Source organism: Phyllostomus hastatus, unplaced genomic scaffold, assembly GCF_019186645.2.
Source record: "Phyllostomus hastatus isolate PE091 unplaced genomic scaffold, TTU_PhHast_1.1 phas_scaffold_555, whole genome shotgun sequence".
NCBI lineage: Eukaryota > Metazoa > Chordata > Mammalia > Chiroptera > Phyllostomidae > Phyllostomus > Phyllostomus hastatus.
Genome location: NW_025334036.1, coordinates 107,490 through 125,999, shown reverse-complemented (window position 1 = coordinate 125,999; position 18,510 = coordinate 107,490). Strand labels below are relative to the sequence as shown.

Genomic DNA, 18,510 nt, shown 5'->3' with positions numbered 1-18,510 from the left:
TGGAAGGGTTTCCAGTCTCAGAAGGGGGGCGGGGGCGGACGTCCCCAGAGGCCACGTGTAATCCAACAAGGCAAGGCCGGGACAGGGGTGTGTACCTGCTGCAGCAGACATCTCAACACAGAAATGGACGGGTCTTTCCAGAGAGGTTTTGAAGGGCGAACAGGAGCCCACAGGTGGCTCTGGCATGGTAGGGATTGCAGCAGAAGGAAGGGATGGTGTGATCAAAGGTACAGCGCATGACTGCCAGGGTCTTCTGTGCCGTGGGGGCGCTGAGCAGTAGGGAGAGCCGCGTGGAGTAGGGTCAAGGTGCCTTCTTCTCTTTCCCTTATCACTGGCCCCTCGTTGACCTGCTTTATATATTGGGTTCCAGGTCGAAGTTCATTTGCCAAACCGATTCCACGGCTACAGTTTTATCTCAAACCAGTCTCAGCCTTGCAGGTGCTGAGTGCTTCCGAGCCAGTGAAATATTATGACTGACTCTAAATTCCTGCCCTTCAGGGCCTGCCTGCGTTCTCCGAGTTTACGCTCAGCCATAAATGGGAGCACAGTAGCTGTGGAAAGAAGGATGTGGCCACCCCGAGTGCTCCGGTGGAGGGGTGGCTCCTGTAGGGAGGCAGGTGTCCCCTGGTGTTAGAGGGTCCTCGGGGCTTTTGGTTCTGAAAGATGAGGCCCGAGGGTGTTGTTTAGATGGGAGAACACAGACACCATGCATCTGGGGAGAGGTGGCCAGGTGGGGGCTGGGCAGAGCCCGGGCTGAGAAGGGCCCAGTGTGTGGTTCAGGGCTCTGCTGCTGCCTTGAAATTCCCAAAAGACCCCCCATTTTCATTTGGCACTGGGCCCTGCCAATTACAGAACCGGCTCTGAAAAAGGTGGGTATGCAAGCCATCACAACCAGGTCTCTCTGAAAGAGAAACTCTGATTGGCCGGTTCTGTGTGTGAACCTTCCTCCCTCGCCCACGGTGAGGCTACCAAAGGCTGAATAAGGAGCCTGCAAGTTCTTGAAAACACCAGCTCTTTGCAGCTGGTACGTGCGGCTCTAGCCTGTCATTGGCTGGAAGGAGAGGGGCGTTGTAGAGAAGAGGTGATGAGCCAGACCACCGACAGAATGGCCTGTGGGGTCTGTGGAGAGATGTCACTGACGGGTCCCTCTCTCGGGACAGGCTGAGCGGTGTGAGGTAGGGGTGTCTTTTCTTCACTTCTACTCTGTCTCCCTTTCAGTACTGTCATGCCCGAACCTTCTGGCCAGTTTGTGACACTGTGACATACACCAGCCTGTGTTCCAGGGACGGAAGCAGGGGCCACTGCTCCCCTGGGATGAGGTCGTGGTCCCGTGTCACTCCTCAGCTGCGACGCTCCCATCCGTGGATGGCACAGTGACGCCCCAGCGGCCCGAGAGCCTGACTCCGAGTGAGAGTGCCGTGTGACTGAGAACACAGCCTTTGCTGCGCTGCGCTGTGAGGATGCTGGGGTCGCTTGTGACAGCGGCGGAACCCGGCTGATCCTGACGGGCACACGTAGTGACCCCTGGGTGAAGCCATGATGACCGCAGGGGGCGATGTGGCCAGTCAGGGCAGCAGGGTCTCAGAACAGCTGGTGGCAGGAGAAGGGAACTGCTGGAGTCCTCAGGAGGAGCAGGAAGAGCGGGGTGGGGCCTGAGGAAAGCTGCTTGGCATCGGTGAGGAAAGGCGAACCCCGGGAGCTGGGGCAGCCTTTCCTCAGCCTGTCCCCTTTGTGGGGGGCGGTAGCTTGCATAGGAGCTGGAACTCCAGTGCTGGGGTGACCTGGGGTAAGTTCCTTTCCCTATCTATGGACTTGTGTCCTCAGGTCCCCCCTAGCTCTGACCTTCTAAGACCTTGACTTTGTCACAGGGCTACTCCTCACTTCCTAGCTTTTCAGTGCCCCTGCCACATGGTCACTGACTTCCTGGGCAACGGGCTCTGTTTCCCCCTTCCTGGAGCCCACCCAGTGCTGGCAGGTGCCCTTGGTCCTGTGGGATCTGCATGTGCGAGAGACACAGACAGGCTGCAGCCTGAAAGCGTTGGCACTGAGTGCCCTTTCAGAGTGTCCTTGGAAACAATCTTTGCCCTGGAGCGGATGCGCTCAACTGGAAGCATTGCCCCGAATCCCAGAAAAGGGCTCCTGCCGCTGTGCCGCACCCACAGGGGCTCTTACAACCACCCGCTTCGTGCCCCCTGCCCCACCACCCTTGCACCCACCGCTTCTCTGTCCCCCCAGCCGCTCCCCACCCCCCCAGCCCCTCTAAGGCACAAGCAACCCGAATGCATGCGCACGCCAGCCATGAACTGAGTGACTTCCCAGCTCGGGTCCCCACGGAGCCCTGCTTTCGTGCCTGTGGCTCTGCACCCCACAGACAGGCCGCAGGGGTGACACCTTCATCTCTGGTGGCCCCCACAGAGCCTGCCATCCATCCACCTAGGGAGCCCTCACCGAGCGCCTCCTCTGCCAGGCAGAGGTGATGAAGGACACAGGCCTGCCTTCAGGGGGTTCCCGCCAGGCTAGGGGGCCATGCCGAGGGTGGGAGGCCACGGGAGCAGGGCAGGGAGTCCCCAGAAGGGTTTCCCAGACAGGGACGTGTGGGGGTGACAAGGGCATTCCTCATGGTACCAGCACATCCAGAGGCTCAGAGGCGCCTGGGTCACAGCCAAGGGCATCGCAGGAGCCTGGGGGACAGGTGAGGAGCTGGGGGAGAGGGTGAGGCCATGCTCAGGTGGGCCGAGGCCTGTTGTGAGTGAGCAACACCTGGACACCCCGACCATGAGCTGATGACCTGGTACTGCAGTCTGACTACAGGTCCCTCATGGGGGCTCTGCTTGGATGCAGCGGTGTGTGCTGGGCCAGGGCAGACCATAAGTTTGCCCACAGAGGGGACTAGTCTGAGAGTGAGGCAGCTGGTCCAGAGACAGGACAGGTGCCCATGCCAGAGCCGCGTGAGGAGGGTCGGGCAGAGCGGACAGGCTGGGGAGCAGAGGGTGGGCCTGGGAGCCTGTCCCAGCTCCGGGGAGGCGGCCTCTCCGAGGGTGCCTGGTGGGGGGTAGAGGGGGTGCGTGAACCAGAAGCTGGGCTGGAGCTGGAGCCTCAGGCTGAGGTTCCTGTTAGTTCTGCACGACCGGGTGGGTTGGGTAACTTCTGGCAGCACCTGGGGTATTAGGTGGCTGACTCAGCCAGGCCTCTTGCCCACCCCTCATCTGGGCACAGGGTGCATCACGGTGCATAGTCAGGGGAGCTGGGGGGTGAAGGTCGGGAGTCACCTGTCCGCCCCGGGTTGGGACGGGGGGGCCACGGGAGGGGAGAGTGACTTCCCCGACTGCAGCCAGGGCCTTGCAGTTTCTGCCTTCCATCACTCCCTGACCACTGGAATCTGCATTTCCTCCTTTCCTGCCTCAGCTCGTGGTCCACCGTCCTTGTGTGATGTAGCCAGGTGGCTCTGAGCCCAGCGGTGGGGTGAGGGGGTACAGGGCCATGACACCCTTCTGCTGGGGGTGGACAGTGGGCTGGGGCACTGCAGGGGCTAAGAGCTAGCCTCCCAAGCTTTCTTGGCCCCTGGGATGCTGTCAAAGGGCAGGGTCTGGCCCAGGAGGTCTGAGGGGCAGTGTGGGATTCTGCATTTCTAATGAGCTGCTGCTCTGTGGACCACACTGGTGGCAGTGAAACCCCAAAAGACTCCCTCTGGTACCTGCTCCCTGGCAAGCTCCCATCAGGACACGCGGAGGGAAGGGGCTGCTTGGTCTGGAGCCAGGAGCCACACTGTGTGATCTACCAGGGACCCTGTGCCCCCCAGGGCCTTGGGCTGGTGATGCCACAGGCTTAGTCAATGTGCTTGTTGGCATAGAAGCTAGGGATCTGCCCATAAATTATCTCACTCCGTCCTTGCAGCTGTGAGGGTTAGGGAAGAAAAGCCCGTAAGAAGGGGAGGCGGAGAGCAGTCGGGGGACTTGCCCCAGGCTGGGGTTTTAGGTGGCAGAGGCAGGATCAGAACCCCGCTCTGAACAGAGGACCTTTCCACTCTGCCAGCATCACTGATTTCAGGTCTGGAGGCTGGCATGGCAGTGGCTGGGAGCCGTCCCCTGTCCTGTCCTGTGCTCCCGATCCTGAGGAGCCTGGGGTTTGGGGCAGGGGGCGGGGACTGTCACCTCTGCCTTCAGCCGCTCGATCTCGATCTCCCCATCCTCGATCTGCTGCCGCAGCTGCTTGGCCACCGTCTTCTCCGTCTCCACGATCTGCAGGAGGTGCAGGTACTTCTGCATCAGAGCCTCGTGCTCGGTGGCCAGGGTCCGGTAGCTGTGGACAGGTGGGGGTGGCAGGTGAGACACGGCCAATTTGGGGCCACCCTTGGGATCCCTAGGGACCAAACCAGAGTGGGGCTCACTACCCACTGCCCTCGGGATAGGACCCGACTCCCAGACGCAGCATGTGTCTGATAACCTGGTCTCCGTAGCTGGTGTGGACAGACAGCCCTTGAGGACAGGGATGGAGACAGCCTGACCTCAGGGCCACAGTCAGTGCTGTGGCTGTCATAAAGGGCTTCTGGCGGGCTGGCTTGACCCAAAGGTCAAGGAAGGGCCATAGAATCCATCTGTCCATCAATCCTTCCTTTCATCCATCCATCCTTTCAACACCTGTTCATCAATCATTTATCCACCCTCCCTTCATCTTCTCTATAGCATGGGCCCTTGCGTCCATCCTCAGTCCATGCCTCTATCCTTCAATTCTTCTGCCTGCCCCCCTTTGCTGAGCATCAGGCCCTGGGAATGCCCAAAATTGCATTGGTCCCCACCCCACACTCTGTGGGGAGACAGACACAGAAACAGCAATATCCACTGAGCCAGGAAGATCTACCACTCAGCAGGATGCGCCTGGGTGTCCCAGCCCCCAGGCAGCCCTCAGCTCTGCAGAGGGATTATTTGGGGTGCTAGCCCAGGACCCCTAAGACTCAGTCCAGCCTAGAGCCTCCATCCTCTGCAGGACACACTCTTGCCCTGCTTTTCTGCCAGGGACTGGCAAGTCTCCCTCAGGAAGGGGTCCATGCTGCAGGGCCCCCACCCCCTGTGTCAGAGCGCAGAGTGACATAAGGATTCCAGTCTGCAGGGCAGAGGCCTGGAGGCAACACGGGACTGGTTTTGTGGCCGAGCAGCCGGCTGCATACAGCTCATACAGCTCAGAGCAACCCTACACTGCGTCCATAAAACCCATCACCCAACCAAATGGCGCTCAGTTTCCCTGACAGGAACACAGGAGCGAGCCTGGGTGAGGCAACGCCGCTCCTCACGGCCTCTCCTTCCCTGCGGCACCCAGGGAAGTGACCCTGAGCTCCTGGGCTCTGAGGGAGACCCCGCCAAGCTTCCGTCCCCGCTCCTCTCCTCCACCACACCCCCCCTTCCAGAGGTGTGGGCTCGCTGCATCGGGCCCCGGGTTCCGTTTCTGTGGCCTGGACCGTGGGGCAGGGGATGTACCTTGCGTGAGCAATTGCCGCCACCCACTCGTCACAGTCCTTCGCATCCTCTGTCCTCAGCTCCAAGGCCTTCTGGTTCTCGTGGCTGAAGTTAACCGTGAAGTAATGCTGCATGGACAGGAAATCTCTGGTTACCCGGGGTGTCCGCGGAAGCAGCAGCACCTGTCAGTGGGGCTGTGTGCAAGGCGCGGGCCACCACGTCCGCTGGGCGCGGGTGCCTTTGCTGTGGTGGTCGGAGCGTTGAGCTACTTAGCGCTCTTGGAGTCTTGATTAAGGTGGGCTTTGTGTGGTGAAGCAGAACCTATGCTTAGGGTATAGTGAGAGTCCACAACGCCCTGATCGCCAACAAACTGCAAAGCCAGACAGTTTTCTGCCATCAGGTGCGCTGCAGGGAAAACACGAGGAGAGCCTCCCAAGGTACCCAGTCGGTGCAGCACGCGTTTAAGTCACCCCCTGAATTTACCCAGCACTCTTCCAGATCCTGGGGGCAGAGTGGGGAAGAGACAGACCCCGTCCCCAGGAGCGACCCCGGAGGCCACCTGTGTTGCATGCAAGTGACTGAGGTAGAGCTGGTTGCCTGCTGGCCTGTCCCCCAGGCTCCCAGGGAGCAGACACACACCTGTCATGGTGTTAGGTGCGTTAATGCGTGTAAAGCGCTTAGGACGATGCCCCAGGCCTGGTATGTGCACGGCTGCCATCATTCCTGGGGTGCAGCAGCCTTTCAGTGCAATGGAAGTGAGGGGCTTCCCAGAGGACCAGCCTTGGTCCAGGGGGCCAGAACCAGGCTGGGCAGGGGGACAGGGCAGGGTGGTGAGCTGAGCAGAAGCAGGCTTGAGCCAGAAGGATGATTCCCAGGTTTCCGGCTGGAGCACCTAGTTTGGGGGTGAGGGGTGAGGACATCGGCAGGACGAAAGGCAGATTTACAGGGTCAGGCAGGAGTGAGGTGGGGCATGGGCTTGCCATCCTGTGTGCTTGTGGGCCTTGGCTCTCCAGGCTGCAGAATGGGCTGAGGGAGCAGCCTCGGGTCGAGAGGGAGCTGGAGAGGCATCAGGGAGACAGAGGGTGGGCGGACACCACACAGGGGGCAGCCTGTGGAGGCCCCCCGGGTCTGATCCTGGAGAAACCAGAGGAGCTGGGCAGGCAGGACCCTCGAGCCTGACCACCCAGAAGAGGTCCCGGCGCAGCCCCGCCTCCCTCTGTCTCTGGGTGTCGGGGCGGCAGGGCGCAGTGGTACAAGGTGGGGTGTGTAAACTATTTTTAGCTTCTGCTGACATTTACTGTATTTCTGTTAATTGTCAGTCTGGCTGGCAGCCAGGGTGCGTGTGTGCGTGTGTGCGTGTGTGTGTGTGTGTGTGTGTGTGTGGGTTGTTGCAGTCAATGTCTCTCACTTGTTTCCTAGGAAACAGATAAGTGGGGCCGAGGAAGGAAATGTCAGCTGCAGCCTCAAATAACTGGATTCAGGAGGCTCCGGTAGGCACCCCTGTGCCTCGAGACAGAAGCAGGTGGAGAGGGCACCACAGGTGGGTGCCTAGCACTTCCCCCTCTCAAGAGAGGACGGGCTCATGCGTGTGTGTCTCCCAGGATCTGTTTATTCCCACATTCCCCAGCATGGACATGTATTAGCACCCATTTTGCAATAGATGAACCTGAGGCTCAGAGAAGCTGAGCCACCTGCTGAAGGCCACACAGGTGGAAGGCAGAGCCGGGATCACAAAGCTTCACTGAGCACCAACTGTGGGGTCCGGCCCTGGATTTGGCACTGGGGTGTGAAGGTGAAGGAGCCTGTGGCAGGCGAGACACAAGGACAGGGGCGGGGTTCCCAGGGCAAGTGTGAGCTCCAGGTAATGACAGTGGGGCAGGGGTGGGCGAGGCTGAGGGGCGGGACAGGTTTCACCTGGGCCTGGGAGACTCAGGTGGGCATTTTCTCCTTGAGTTCCATTCATAACCACCACAGCGGTCCCAACGGAGTCCCCTCTTTCTCGGAAGCCACTCTGAACGGGCTCCTGCTCCTTCCCATGAGTGATCCCCCTCAGGACACACTGCCACGTCACAGGAGCTGGGCTTATTAATTGACTGACAGCAAAAGCCACAAGCAGGTGACACTGCATCGGCTTTCCAGAGCATGGGTGGTGACAGGGACCTGGGGGGGTGGGGCACTGGCTGCTCACGAACCACGTCTACGACCCTTCTGGGACAGTGGGAGGCGCGTTCCCGCCGTGGAGGCCAGGAGCTCCCCTGTGGTGCAGGACCCTTTTTCCAAGTCGGCTGACCACAAAGCCCTCTGTTCCTTGGAAGATCTGGCAACATCCCATCAGACCAGTGTTACGGGGAGTCCCCTCTGGGATTTGCATTTAAATTTATTATTTATTATTTAGACCTGGGGCCTCCGCCCTCTCTCTTTACCTCTGTATTTCCTTTTCCACACAAGGCAGAAGACACGCCCACCTCACAGGGTTGTGCAAAGCAGACGGTGTCGCAGCAGCCCCTGGGTTGCAGAGTGCTCAGGGATGGTCTGTGAACCCGTGGGGTTGTCTGCACCGTCCAGGTGCTGGGTGGACTCAGCCTGCCTGCATGTGCACTCACACGTGTGTACACAGAGTCCCCTAAAATCCACATGTACCTGGCACCTGCGAATGTTTGAAAACCCGGTCTTTGCAGACGGAAGCAAGTCAAGATGAGGTCACAGTGGGAGATGCGACATGCAAGCAGGGAGGCAGGTGTGGGACGGCTGCGTCTGCGGGTCGCGTGATGCCTAGGGTGGCCCGAGACCATCGGCGCGGGGACAAGCAGGAAAAACTGTCTTCCAGAGCCCTTGGGCCTCTAGAACTGTGAGTAAATTTTTGCTGTTTTAAGTGAAAGGAATCAAAAACTCTACCACAGATGAGGCTGCATACACACATGATGCAGCTGCCGCTGTGAGGGCGAGGCCTGGAGAGACTGATAAACCGAATGAGGCTTGTGCTCCGGTCAAAGGGTTCTTGCCCACCAGCAGTTTCTGGCCATCTTTACATTAGCCTCAGCTCTGGTTTCTTTCTCATTCCTGATGTCCACTGGCCGCCAAGTCCTGTGCTGTTTAACATCTCTGGACTCTGCCTCCGCTGTCCTCACTGCCACTCCCTGCCTCAGAGCTCCTGCATCTCCCGCCTGGATCATGAAACAGCTCCCCTCTGGTCTCCCTGCCCCTGGGTTTGTTAATCCAGTGTGGCTAGAATCTGGACCCACTGAGCCCCTGGTCACGGTGCCCTCCAAAGGGGGAGGCTTGGGTGCTGGCCCTCGTGGTCACCCTCACCCCTTACTGTGTCCCACTCTGGTGCCCTGGTCAGCTAGGGCCAGCTTCTCTGGGCTGGGTCCTGCCTGCTCCCTGCTGGCCATCTTTGGGGGTGCGGTCCCAGCTGTCATCCTCAACCAGTCCTCTCTACCTCATGCTGCCTGATATCCTAGTGGACAGGAGCCATGCTAGAGAGAACCTGGCAGGATGCCAGCTATGTGTGCACACTCATGTTTGCATGCTCACACTTATGTTTGCACTGCCCTGGCCTGGAGTCTATCTTTCCCCCTTCTCCCTCAGTAAGGGGCTGTCCACCCAGGCTCCTCCTCACGCCTGCACAGCCTAGGTCCCCTCTCTACCTCTCACCCTGAGGATCCCAGGGAAGCCACTCTGTCCTCCAGCCCTTGTGGGGAGAGGTCCCATCCTGACCCAGGCCAGGCCACCCCTGGTGTGTCTTCTAACCTCTGTCACCGCTTCTACAGCAGAGTGTATGCTCCTCAGCCATGGGCTCCTCCCAACCCGGATGCACCACCCTCATCCCCTTGAAAAATACTGTACCCAGGGAGGCACACAGTGGGGCCTCCCTAGGTACAGTATTTTTCAAGCGGTCCTGCTCCATGGACGTGCTGGTCTCTGCTGGCCCCACTGGTGCTTCTGTACCAATCCAGAGAGGCATGGCCTGCCTGCACCCTCACTATAGCCCTCACCTGATGTGGCTACACAGGGGGCTGCACCCCACTTAACAATCCTCTACCCCCGGCTACGAGTGGCCTCATTCCACCCAGTCTGTGTCTCTCAGTTCTCATGTCAGCGACTCCCCAGGATTCTCTCCGAAAGCTGAGTGCCTGCCTCGGGCCCCTGTCCCGCTCTCAGTCTCCCCTGGGGTCTGAGCCACGTGCAGCTCTGTCCAGTCACCCTGCCCAGGGCTGAGTCCTGTCACCGGGAGTGACCCACTGCACACCTTACACTCACGGGTGCAGCCAAAGGAGGTGCGAAGAGTGATGTAAGTTCAGAACGGAGAAGCGTGGAAAGGGAGCCTGCCCTCAGAGTCAGGTGAGGTCACACTGGGAGGAGATATGACACCTAAGCAGGGAGGCAGGTGTGGGACGGCTGCGTCTGCAGGTCACGTGATGCCTAGGGTGGCTCTCAACCATCAGGGCTCGACCCACAGCCCAGGGCCTGCGTCAGCACCGCACTCCGAGCTGCTGACCCATCTTGGCCTTTGTGGGAGCTCCTCCAGACCACAGACATCACACGGGGCTGGTCCTGCACGCACCTCGTTCCGTCTGTCCTCACCACGCACCAGCCTGCCCCTGACCTTCCCACCAGCCACCTCTCTGATGTTTGCTGGATGAACTTGTCTGATACATCTGCCCTGTAGCTTCTCTTTGTAAAAACAAAAGATGTCATTTATTCACTCTTCTACAGTTAATTATAAAAGGCTTTTATTTTAAGGCCTGAGTTAGATTTCCCAGTCTGGAAAACCTAAGAACTCAACTGGGAAGTATCTTTTTGAAAATAATTATCTCGCTTTTCTGGGGAAACAGGTTGTATTCACTTTGTCGGATTAGTAAGATCTAGTCTTTAATGTATTAACTTTCCGAATGTAATAGCCTGGATGTCCACTGACTTTAACGACCCAGAACTGGAGGCCTGGCTCAAGTTCTGACCCTGGCATTGACTCACAGTGAGAACTCGGGGCCCGGAAGAGACCGTCACTGAGCTATCTGTTCAGAGATGAGCCCTATCCAGCTGAGCATCGTGTGCCAGATGAGGAGCCTCGCTCCCCAGGTCCCACAGCTACTGGGGTGTTACTGCGGTATCGATCCAATGTGCTCGGGGTGGAAGGACTCTGTAGGCTGCAGTTTGAGAAAGTGCTTATCTGGGCAGTGGCTGGACAGGAAGGTACAGACACAGCACTCAGAGCTTTCACGAGATGAGAACTGGACGCCCCCTGCCACTGCCCATTAAACTCAGGGTGCGGCTTGCTCATCACTGAAGCATAACCACAACCTGGCCCATCCTGACTAGTGCACCAGTTAGGAGGCCACCACCTAAGGTCAGGTGAGAGACGGCAGCAGTCTGGGCTCTAGTAGTGGAGGGTGAGAGAAATGTAGGTGGGGGGTAGAGGTCTGAGAGGGACTTAAGGTCAGACTAACAGGGCTGGTGATGGGGTGGCTACCAGGGACGAAGTGGACTTCCACAGCAACCCTTTTTTTCCTTTGGAGGACCACCTTGCTCAGACTTTTCCAGAAATCCACAAGTTTTTTTCTGTTAAAATGCACCATCCTAACTTCACGTCCAGGGTCAGGGCTTGGTGTTGACTTGCTTTGAACCTGGCAGAAGCTCGGGTGACCCCACTGTTTCCCTGAGGAAGACCTGGTCCTAAAGGTGAAAGCTGACTCTGTGACAGCTGCACATGATCGGTAATACCTGCTGTGTTATGCTGGGACGTTCCAAACAGCCACCAGTTTACTCCTTAGGATAGGGCTGCCAGGCAGGCTCTGTTACGGTCTGCAGCTCACACATAAGGAAACTGAGGCTCAGAGAGCTTGCAGACCTTCCCAAGCTAGGAGGTGGCACAACCAATATGCAAAGCTAGCCTGTGTGGCTGGAAACCTGTGGCTTTTCCCTAACACCACCTGGTTGTCAGAGGCAAGGTGAGAACGTGCTCAGTGAATGAGCTGGGAGTAGAGGCTGCACATTTGAGGGGCTGTACGGCCCTCCCTGAGTGGGGGACCAGCAGTGGGGGTGTCCAAGGCTCCCAGCTGCTCCCTGCACGACAGTTGTCCTCGCAGAGGCGTCTGGGCGTTGGCAGTGTTCTGGGGCCCTGCCAAGTCCACGCGTCACCAGCGCTCCTGCATAAACATCGGGGGCTGAGCCTGTTCTTGGCTGCTGGCACACGGGCACCAGTGCCAGGCTCCCACGGAGTCCAGGGAATGGGACAGTAGGGCGTGGATGCCTGCCTTGGTGAGTTGTCTCCAGCGCTCATGGGGCCCAAGCAGAAACGAGCGCCCCTTCACAAGTCACGTGGCCGACAGTGACATAGTTTCACTGCTGTTAATTTTTTTCTCCATTTAGCTTGGCAGAGGACAGTGAGCTCCAACAGCACCCCCCGTTCCCCGGCCCACGTCTTTATGTGGTTGGAGGTTGAAAAGCTCAGGTTTTGGCGTCAGGCAGACCCGGGCTCACGTGCAGGCTCCGCCGTGGACACTCTGTAACCCTGAGCAAGTGCTGAGACGTCTCTGGGCCTCGGTTTTGTCATCTCAAAAATGGGTCAACAGTGACCCCCTCACGGGGCTGCTGGGGTGATTAAGGGAGGTGTTGGGCACACAGTAGGTGCTCAATAAAATGCGTTCACTGTGACCGACTATTTTTGTCTGAATTTCAAAGCGCTCTGCCAGAAGATACGCATCTAAACCCGCATTCCTGCCCTGTCACCGCTGGGGGGCCCGTGGCAGGAGGTTTGGGCGGAGGTCAACATTTTAAAAGTGCAAACAAAAAAGAAATTTTATTTGGACTTGACTCTGTTCAAGAGCAAATAGTGGGTCCGCGGGTTGGTGGGGGGCGTGGCCCTCAGCGCGTGCCCTGCGTGAGTCTGTGGCAACTGTGCTCACGTGACCCGGGAGAGCGGGAGAGACGCCCGCCTCTCGCAGGCCTCCAACTTCGTTCTCGCGAGACTATGCGGCCTGGGCTTCGAGCAGACAGGGGCGCGCACGTGGCCCTGCTCGTGTGCCGCGTCTCTGAGGGAATCGCTCCCACGAGTGTGCAGGGCCCCGCCCTACGCGTCACCCCACGTCCTGCTAGTCGTCCGCCCGAGGGTCTGCGCAGAGTCCCCTCACCCTGAGCGGCCCTCGGCCCCTCCAGGACCCCGAGTCAACTCAGTGGCACCCGGCCCTCACACCGCCTGTTCTCCCGGCGCTGGGTTCGCGTGCTCGGACCTCCGGCACCTGCCCGAGCTGAGGAGCCCGGACTGGTGAGTGAGCGCGGGGAGGAGGCTGTAAAGGCGAAGGTCCGCGGAGAGGGGACACGGGAGACAGGCCTCGGTGGCCGCGGGGAGGCCGTGAGGGAGGCGCTGCCGGGGCCTGGGGGCCCGTGTCGGGGAGGGGCTGGGCGGCTCAGGCCTCTGCTTCCGGGGTGCTTCCCTGCTAAGGGCGCTGGAGCCCCCGACCATCCCCGTGAGAAGCTCCGTGCCCCGGTCTCTCTTGTGCTTCAGAGGGTCCCCCTGGCGGCGGGATGCGGGGCGGGGCCCGGGCGGTCCGGGGACGGCCCCGGCACGTGGTCATTGCTGAGTGCCCCGAAGGCTCCCCTCCGCTGGGAGCGCTTGCAACCCACGGCTCAAGGCTTCCTTCACGCGGGGCCCGGCGCGGGTGTGGCCCCGGGAGCCGCTAAGTCACCTGTGTACGAGTCTAGGCGTCGGGCACGGTATCTGGCATTTCCTGCTCCCAGTTAGGGCCCAGTTATCGAGCTGTAAAACCCCTTTTCAGCTCTAGAAACGCCTGGGGACGGGGTGGCGGAGACGGGCACCCCGCACAGTGAATCCTGGCCTTTCTGGGTACCAGCGTCCCCACCTCTGAGTTACTGGCGCCACGTGTGTGTGTGTGAGGGGTGTCACTTTCGGCTCAACCTAGAGTCTGTCGCACTTTCGTTCACGTTTGCCTTTTTCTCTTTGGCCCAGGGTGTGAAAGCGCTAAAGCAACAGGACGGTGAGCTGGGGGAACATGGAGCTGTAGGGTCAGAAAGCCACAGAAGGCGGCGTTTCCGCCACCGCCTGGCTGGGCAGTGCTGGCCCTCCTCTGTGGACTGGGCACACTCAGAGCCTTAGATCCGAATCCACTGGGTACCAGCTGCATGTCCTGTGATCAGGGCCAGGGGTGGGCTTGCTCTTGCCTCCGGGAAAAGGCACCCAGTGGGCAGATAGCGGGCACTGTGGGCCCCCCAGCTTCTGCAGCCCCCACCCGCACCAGTGCCAGCACTCAGAGGAGCTGGATGCGTCCCTTCTGCCCTCCGTGATTCAGGAAGAGCCTGGGGTCCACATTGTACCTGCTCCTGGTTGGGGGGTGAGGGGATTGCTGGAGTTGGTTTGGGCAGGTCCCCCAGTGAGAAGCTGTGGCTGGACGTTTTTTCCAGGGGGCTTGGAGTGAGTGTGGGAAAAGTGGGATTGCAGTAACTCCATGCCACAGCCAGGCAAGGGACACCAAGGGTCACTCTCTGGGGAAGCTGAACCCAAACTTGAAGTTCAGGGATTTGTGCCCCTGAGTGTGGCTGTTGGGTCAGGAGGAGAGGAGGTCAGCACTGAGAAGGCAGGGCCCAGGCCAGGGAAGGGCCAGTGGGCACGTGAGCAGGCCATGCTAGTCTGACTTCAGGAGGCCTGGGAGTCTCTGACCTCAGCTCCAAGACCCTGGGGCTGCACCAGACACAGCCAGACTGTGTAGAAGCAGCCAGAAGAGAGCATGTTATGTCAGGGTGGACATGATGCCCTGTGCGTTTGTATCCCAGCACCTTGTCCATCTCACTCTTAGAGCAACTCTGCACCATGAGGTACCCTTATTTAGGGGCCTGGGGACTATGAGAAGCCAGCTTCTTAGGCCTGTGGCACAGCACAGGGCCTGGACTGGAGCCTGGTCAGCCCTTAGGATGTAAAATGGGGAATTAACATGCTACACCAGCAAGTTCAGCTCAGTAAGCATTTCCTGTGCACCTACTATGTGCTGTATCCCTGACCCATTCATTCCTGCCACTGGGGGACAACCAGCCGAGATTTGCTTTCTGTTCTTTCAGAAACCATCCCTGGCCCTTCTGGGTGGAAGCTGCCTGCTTAGACCTGGGTATAAATGATATCTGGCTAAAACTATTTCTTCCCCAGATACTAGATAGTCCAGTCAAACCAATGCTGAGTCTCATGGAGGCCACCTGGTGTGGGTACTCTGCTGCGTGCAGGCAGGTTTTGAGTCAAGGCTTCCTGTGGGCCCAAGTGCAAGGCAAATGCACTCAGAGTGGCTGGGAGTCCAGCATCTGGCCAGGGCTCTGTGGGGGCCTTTAGGCGCCTGGGTCAAGGAGAAACATGGAGCAGCTAGCTGCTAGGGTCATCCATTTTACTCAAAGATTTAGAAGATAGCCCTGGCTGGTATGGTTCAGTGGGTTGAGCGTGGACCTGCAAACCAAAGGGTCGCTGGTTCAATTCCCGGTCAGGGCATGTGCCTGGGTTGCAGACCAGGTCCCCAGTAGGGGACACGTGAGAGGCAACCACACATTGATATTTCTCCCCCTCTTTCTCCTTCCCTTCCCCTCTCTCTAAAAATAAACGTCTTAAAAAAAGATTTAGAAGGGAAAAAAATGATAGTTTTGTAGACCCACACTGGTGAAAGGAGGAGCTCCTTTTCCATGTGTGGCAAATGCTCACTCTGGAGTCAAATGGAACATCCACACGAGTGTAGGGCATAGTGCATCTTTGGTGGAAATTTGTACCTGAGCTGGGCCATGCCAGACCGTCAGCCACTGCTCTCAACCCTGGTATGTTCTTTTGTGACGAGAGGGCAACGCACTGAATGTGCTGAGGCTCTCTGACAGGTGGAACTCTGGGGAAGGGCTCTGAACACGTGTGCCCTGTCACACGGGGGCCATCAGTTGGCTTTGCCCTCCTGTTCCTCCCATAACCCACTGCTAGCACGAGTCAGTGCCTGAGCCCCAAGCTGGATGACTTAGAATTACCATGGGATCTCAGTTTCAGGAATTGTTAGACACAGGACGAAAGCTAGGTCTGACTTTGCCACAGATGTACTGTGTGGTGCTGGGTAAGTCCCTCCCGCTTTCTTGGCCTTCAGCCCTCCATCTGTGAAAAAGGAGGCAGAGGCTATATGGTCTCCCTGAGGTTCCTTTCAGCTTTAACACTTTGGTTAGGACTTTATTCCCTGTCCAGGTGGATATAATTCAGATTCAGCTAAAGTTTACTTAGATTTAACTAAAATGTGTTGTGAGCCTGTGTTCCTATACATCATTTAATTGTATTCACAAAATCCCAGAATGGTAGGGGTTCTTATCACCATTCTGGAGATTAAAGACAGAGGCTCAGAGAAGTTGTGTGAGCTGAGGTCCCACCAACGGGAAGATGCAGAGCAGTGAGTCTCAGGTGTGCTTCTGGCTTCCAAGGGGCTGGGAACAGACACTGTGAGCCCACTAGCCAGTCAGCTCCCTCCACCCCTCTCTCCCTGCCTGCCTGGGAACTCAGCTCTGGGCTCTGGGGTAGGGACTCCTGCTGGGGCTGCAGGCTGCTGGTTGTGCATACAGGTGGACTTTGGCTGGCAAGCGGGGACAGTGTTCTAGAAGGCTGGGAGGGGCATATTACCAAAAGCTGAGAGCAGTGTCTCTTGACTGGTCTGGGTCTGGCTCTCCCACGTGGGTCCTCTAGACTCCTCTGTGCTTTTTCAGCCTGAGGAGCTGCCTGCTCTCTGCTCTGCTCTGCCATCTGGGAGTCCCTGCCATGCAGCTTGTCATCCCCAGAAACCCATCTTCAAATATTTCTGTCCACACCCCCAGCCCCACAGGCTGAGGGCAGGGACGGGGAGGTGTGCTGCAGAGATGCTCAGAGCTGCCTTGACAATTAGGGGACAACTTCAGGCAATGCTTTCATGTCAGCCAGTTCATCCCCCATGCCCCACCCCCAGTCAGAAGCAATGGCTTCTGATATCCCATTTCGTTCTCATAGCCCTGAGGTAGCTTCAATTTTTGGCATGACACTGGACAAGTAACTTCCTCTGGGCTTTGGAGTCCTCATCTGGGTGATAACCACTTGGCTGGCCCCCCCTGGAACTCTCAGGTCCCTCCCAGCATTGACACTTTAGGATCTACTGCTTTTCACTTTACTTTCCCATTGGCAGGGGGGTGGACTAGATGCCTCTGGTGAGGGCATCGAGCTTAAAAATTGCTCTCTCTGTCTCCTTGTTCCCACTCAGCGGCGGCAGGTGCTCATCCCTCCTTCCACGCTGAAGGTGCACTCCCACTGGGACCAAGCCCCGTCACATTCAGGCCTGGCCCTTTAGCCCGGCAGCTCAAGAAATGCGAGTGCAGCAGCCCTGTAGCCGGGACTGCGGTGGTGGTGGAGGCGCGGGGGGGGCGGTGTTGGTGGGGGGGGAGGAGAGGCACCCCTTGTCCTGCCCGCGGCCTCCGCAGCACCCTAGCCCAGCACCTTCGTGGGGTGCTTGGAACCCCTGGGTTTGTTGCTGGGGCCTGGGGCCAGCTGGGACACCAACACTGGTCAATGGCACCTAGCCGACCCTGCAAACCGCATTCCCCGAACTTGGCACAGCCAGCAAAGGTTCCTCTTTGCTCCCGGCTGCAGTGAGGCAGGGCTGGGGCTGCGGCACAGGGATGCCTCCATCTCGCCCTTCCCCTGCCTCACACTGGAAATCACACTTCCCAGGTCTGGACGGACAACAGGGGCTCTCTTGGGCTGAGGGTGGGAGTGGCGATAGGGAGCACCATTTGGGGCTGGACATAAGTTCACATTCATCATCTGTGTTTGGACCCTGGACCCCATCTCCCTTCGCATCTCCACCTCCTGGCCCCTCTGGTCCTGCTCCCAGGAAGCTTCCCCATGAAGGGCAGTCGAAACCCCCACGTATTCCCTGCCCCACAGTCCCTGCACCCTCTACCCACCCATGGGGTCACCCCCCCGGCTTGGGTCAACCATCCTCTGGGCCAGGGGTGCTAAGAGTGCAGGAGCCAAAGTTTGGGTCCTACTGGCCAGCCGGAGGCCCTGAGCCCCAGGGTGGTGAGAGGTCAGGTGCAGCGCTGGCCTCACCTGTTTCTCCAGTGGTTCCTTGGCTGAGAGCGCAGGCTTGGGGGAGGGCGCGCGATCGCAGACGCAGCCCTCCAGCAGGTAGAGCCCTGAGGGCCGCGAGCTGGAGTCGCTTTCGAAGTAGAAGAGCAGGTTCTGCAGCAGCGCGAACCACTTGGTTTGCCATTTTGTATTGTCCGAACTCCGTTTGCTCAGGTAGCCTTTGCGCGTGCCGTCCTTGCGCGCCAGCAGCCCCAGGGACGCGACGTGGCCATCGTTCAGCCGGATCCCCTTCTGCATGGTGCTCCGAGGCCAGCTAGACCCCCGCGCTTACATCTTCTCCGTGGCCCCGGCAGCCCCCAGTCAGTGCGCTGCGTGCTGCCTCTCTCTGGCACTGGCTCGCTCCTTTTCGCTCTCCCCTCCCCCTCCCCCCCAAATGTCTACACTCCGGGACCTGGCGCCTAGCCACGACTTCTGCAATCCAGATGTACCATTCCCTGCCGAGACCTCTTCTCCGCTTCACAGAGCCCTGGGGCCCAGGAGATGCCACAGGACTCTGCCCCTCGGCACCTGGGAAACTGAGGGAGTGGGGAGCTGCTTTACTGGTGAGGGGCAGGCGGAGTCATGTGACGCCGATCCCTCGAAGAGCCCGTTTCAGCGGCGCGGACAGGGACACACGCAGCCTGCCAGGCGCTGAGCCACGCAGGCTGTACCTTAGCACCTCCTCCCTCTCCCGGACACACACGCACAAACACAATCCCTGTCTGCCCGCCCCTGGTCTCCCCTCTCCCCTTCGGGTGTTAAAAAGCAAAACGCATCAATTTCTGTTAACCCTGTGGAACCCTGGAGTCTCGTACTTCCAGAGTTTGCGTCTTTCACCCCTTTGCCGATGCAGGAGACCTGGGGTAAAGTCCCGGTTGTCATTCTCTCCAAAGGCTCCCTCCTGGTACTTTATTTTTCTGATCCAAGTTGGGTGGAGGAAGGTGGATGTAAAGT

At 58.8% G+C, this 18,510-nt stretch overlaps 1 protein-coding gene across 2 annotated transcripts in view; it reads right to left on the bottom strand.

Moving 5' to 3' along the window:
• RASGRF1 (Ras protein specific guanine nucleotide releasing factor 1) overlaps positions 1-18,275 on the bottom strand; it is a 54,227-nt gene extending 35,952 nt beyond the window's left edge. The window contains exons 1-3 of one of the 2 annotated variants that reach the window (XM_045825113.1): positions 17,539-18,275; positions 5,472-5,578; positions 4,152-4,299 (exon numbers count right to left, since the gene is read on the bottom strand). In XM_045825113.1, coding sequence (XP_045681069.1) covers positions 4,152-4,299; positions 5,472-5,578; positions 17,539-17,814 — 531 coding nt within the window. In that variant the 5' untranslated portion in view covers positions 17,815-18,275. The remainder of the gene's footprint in view (positions 1-4,151; positions 4,300-5,471; positions 5,579-17,538) is intronic. The other variant, XM_045825112.1, reaches the window with a different exon arrangement.
• Positions 18,276-18,510: the final 235 nt, after the last annotated feature.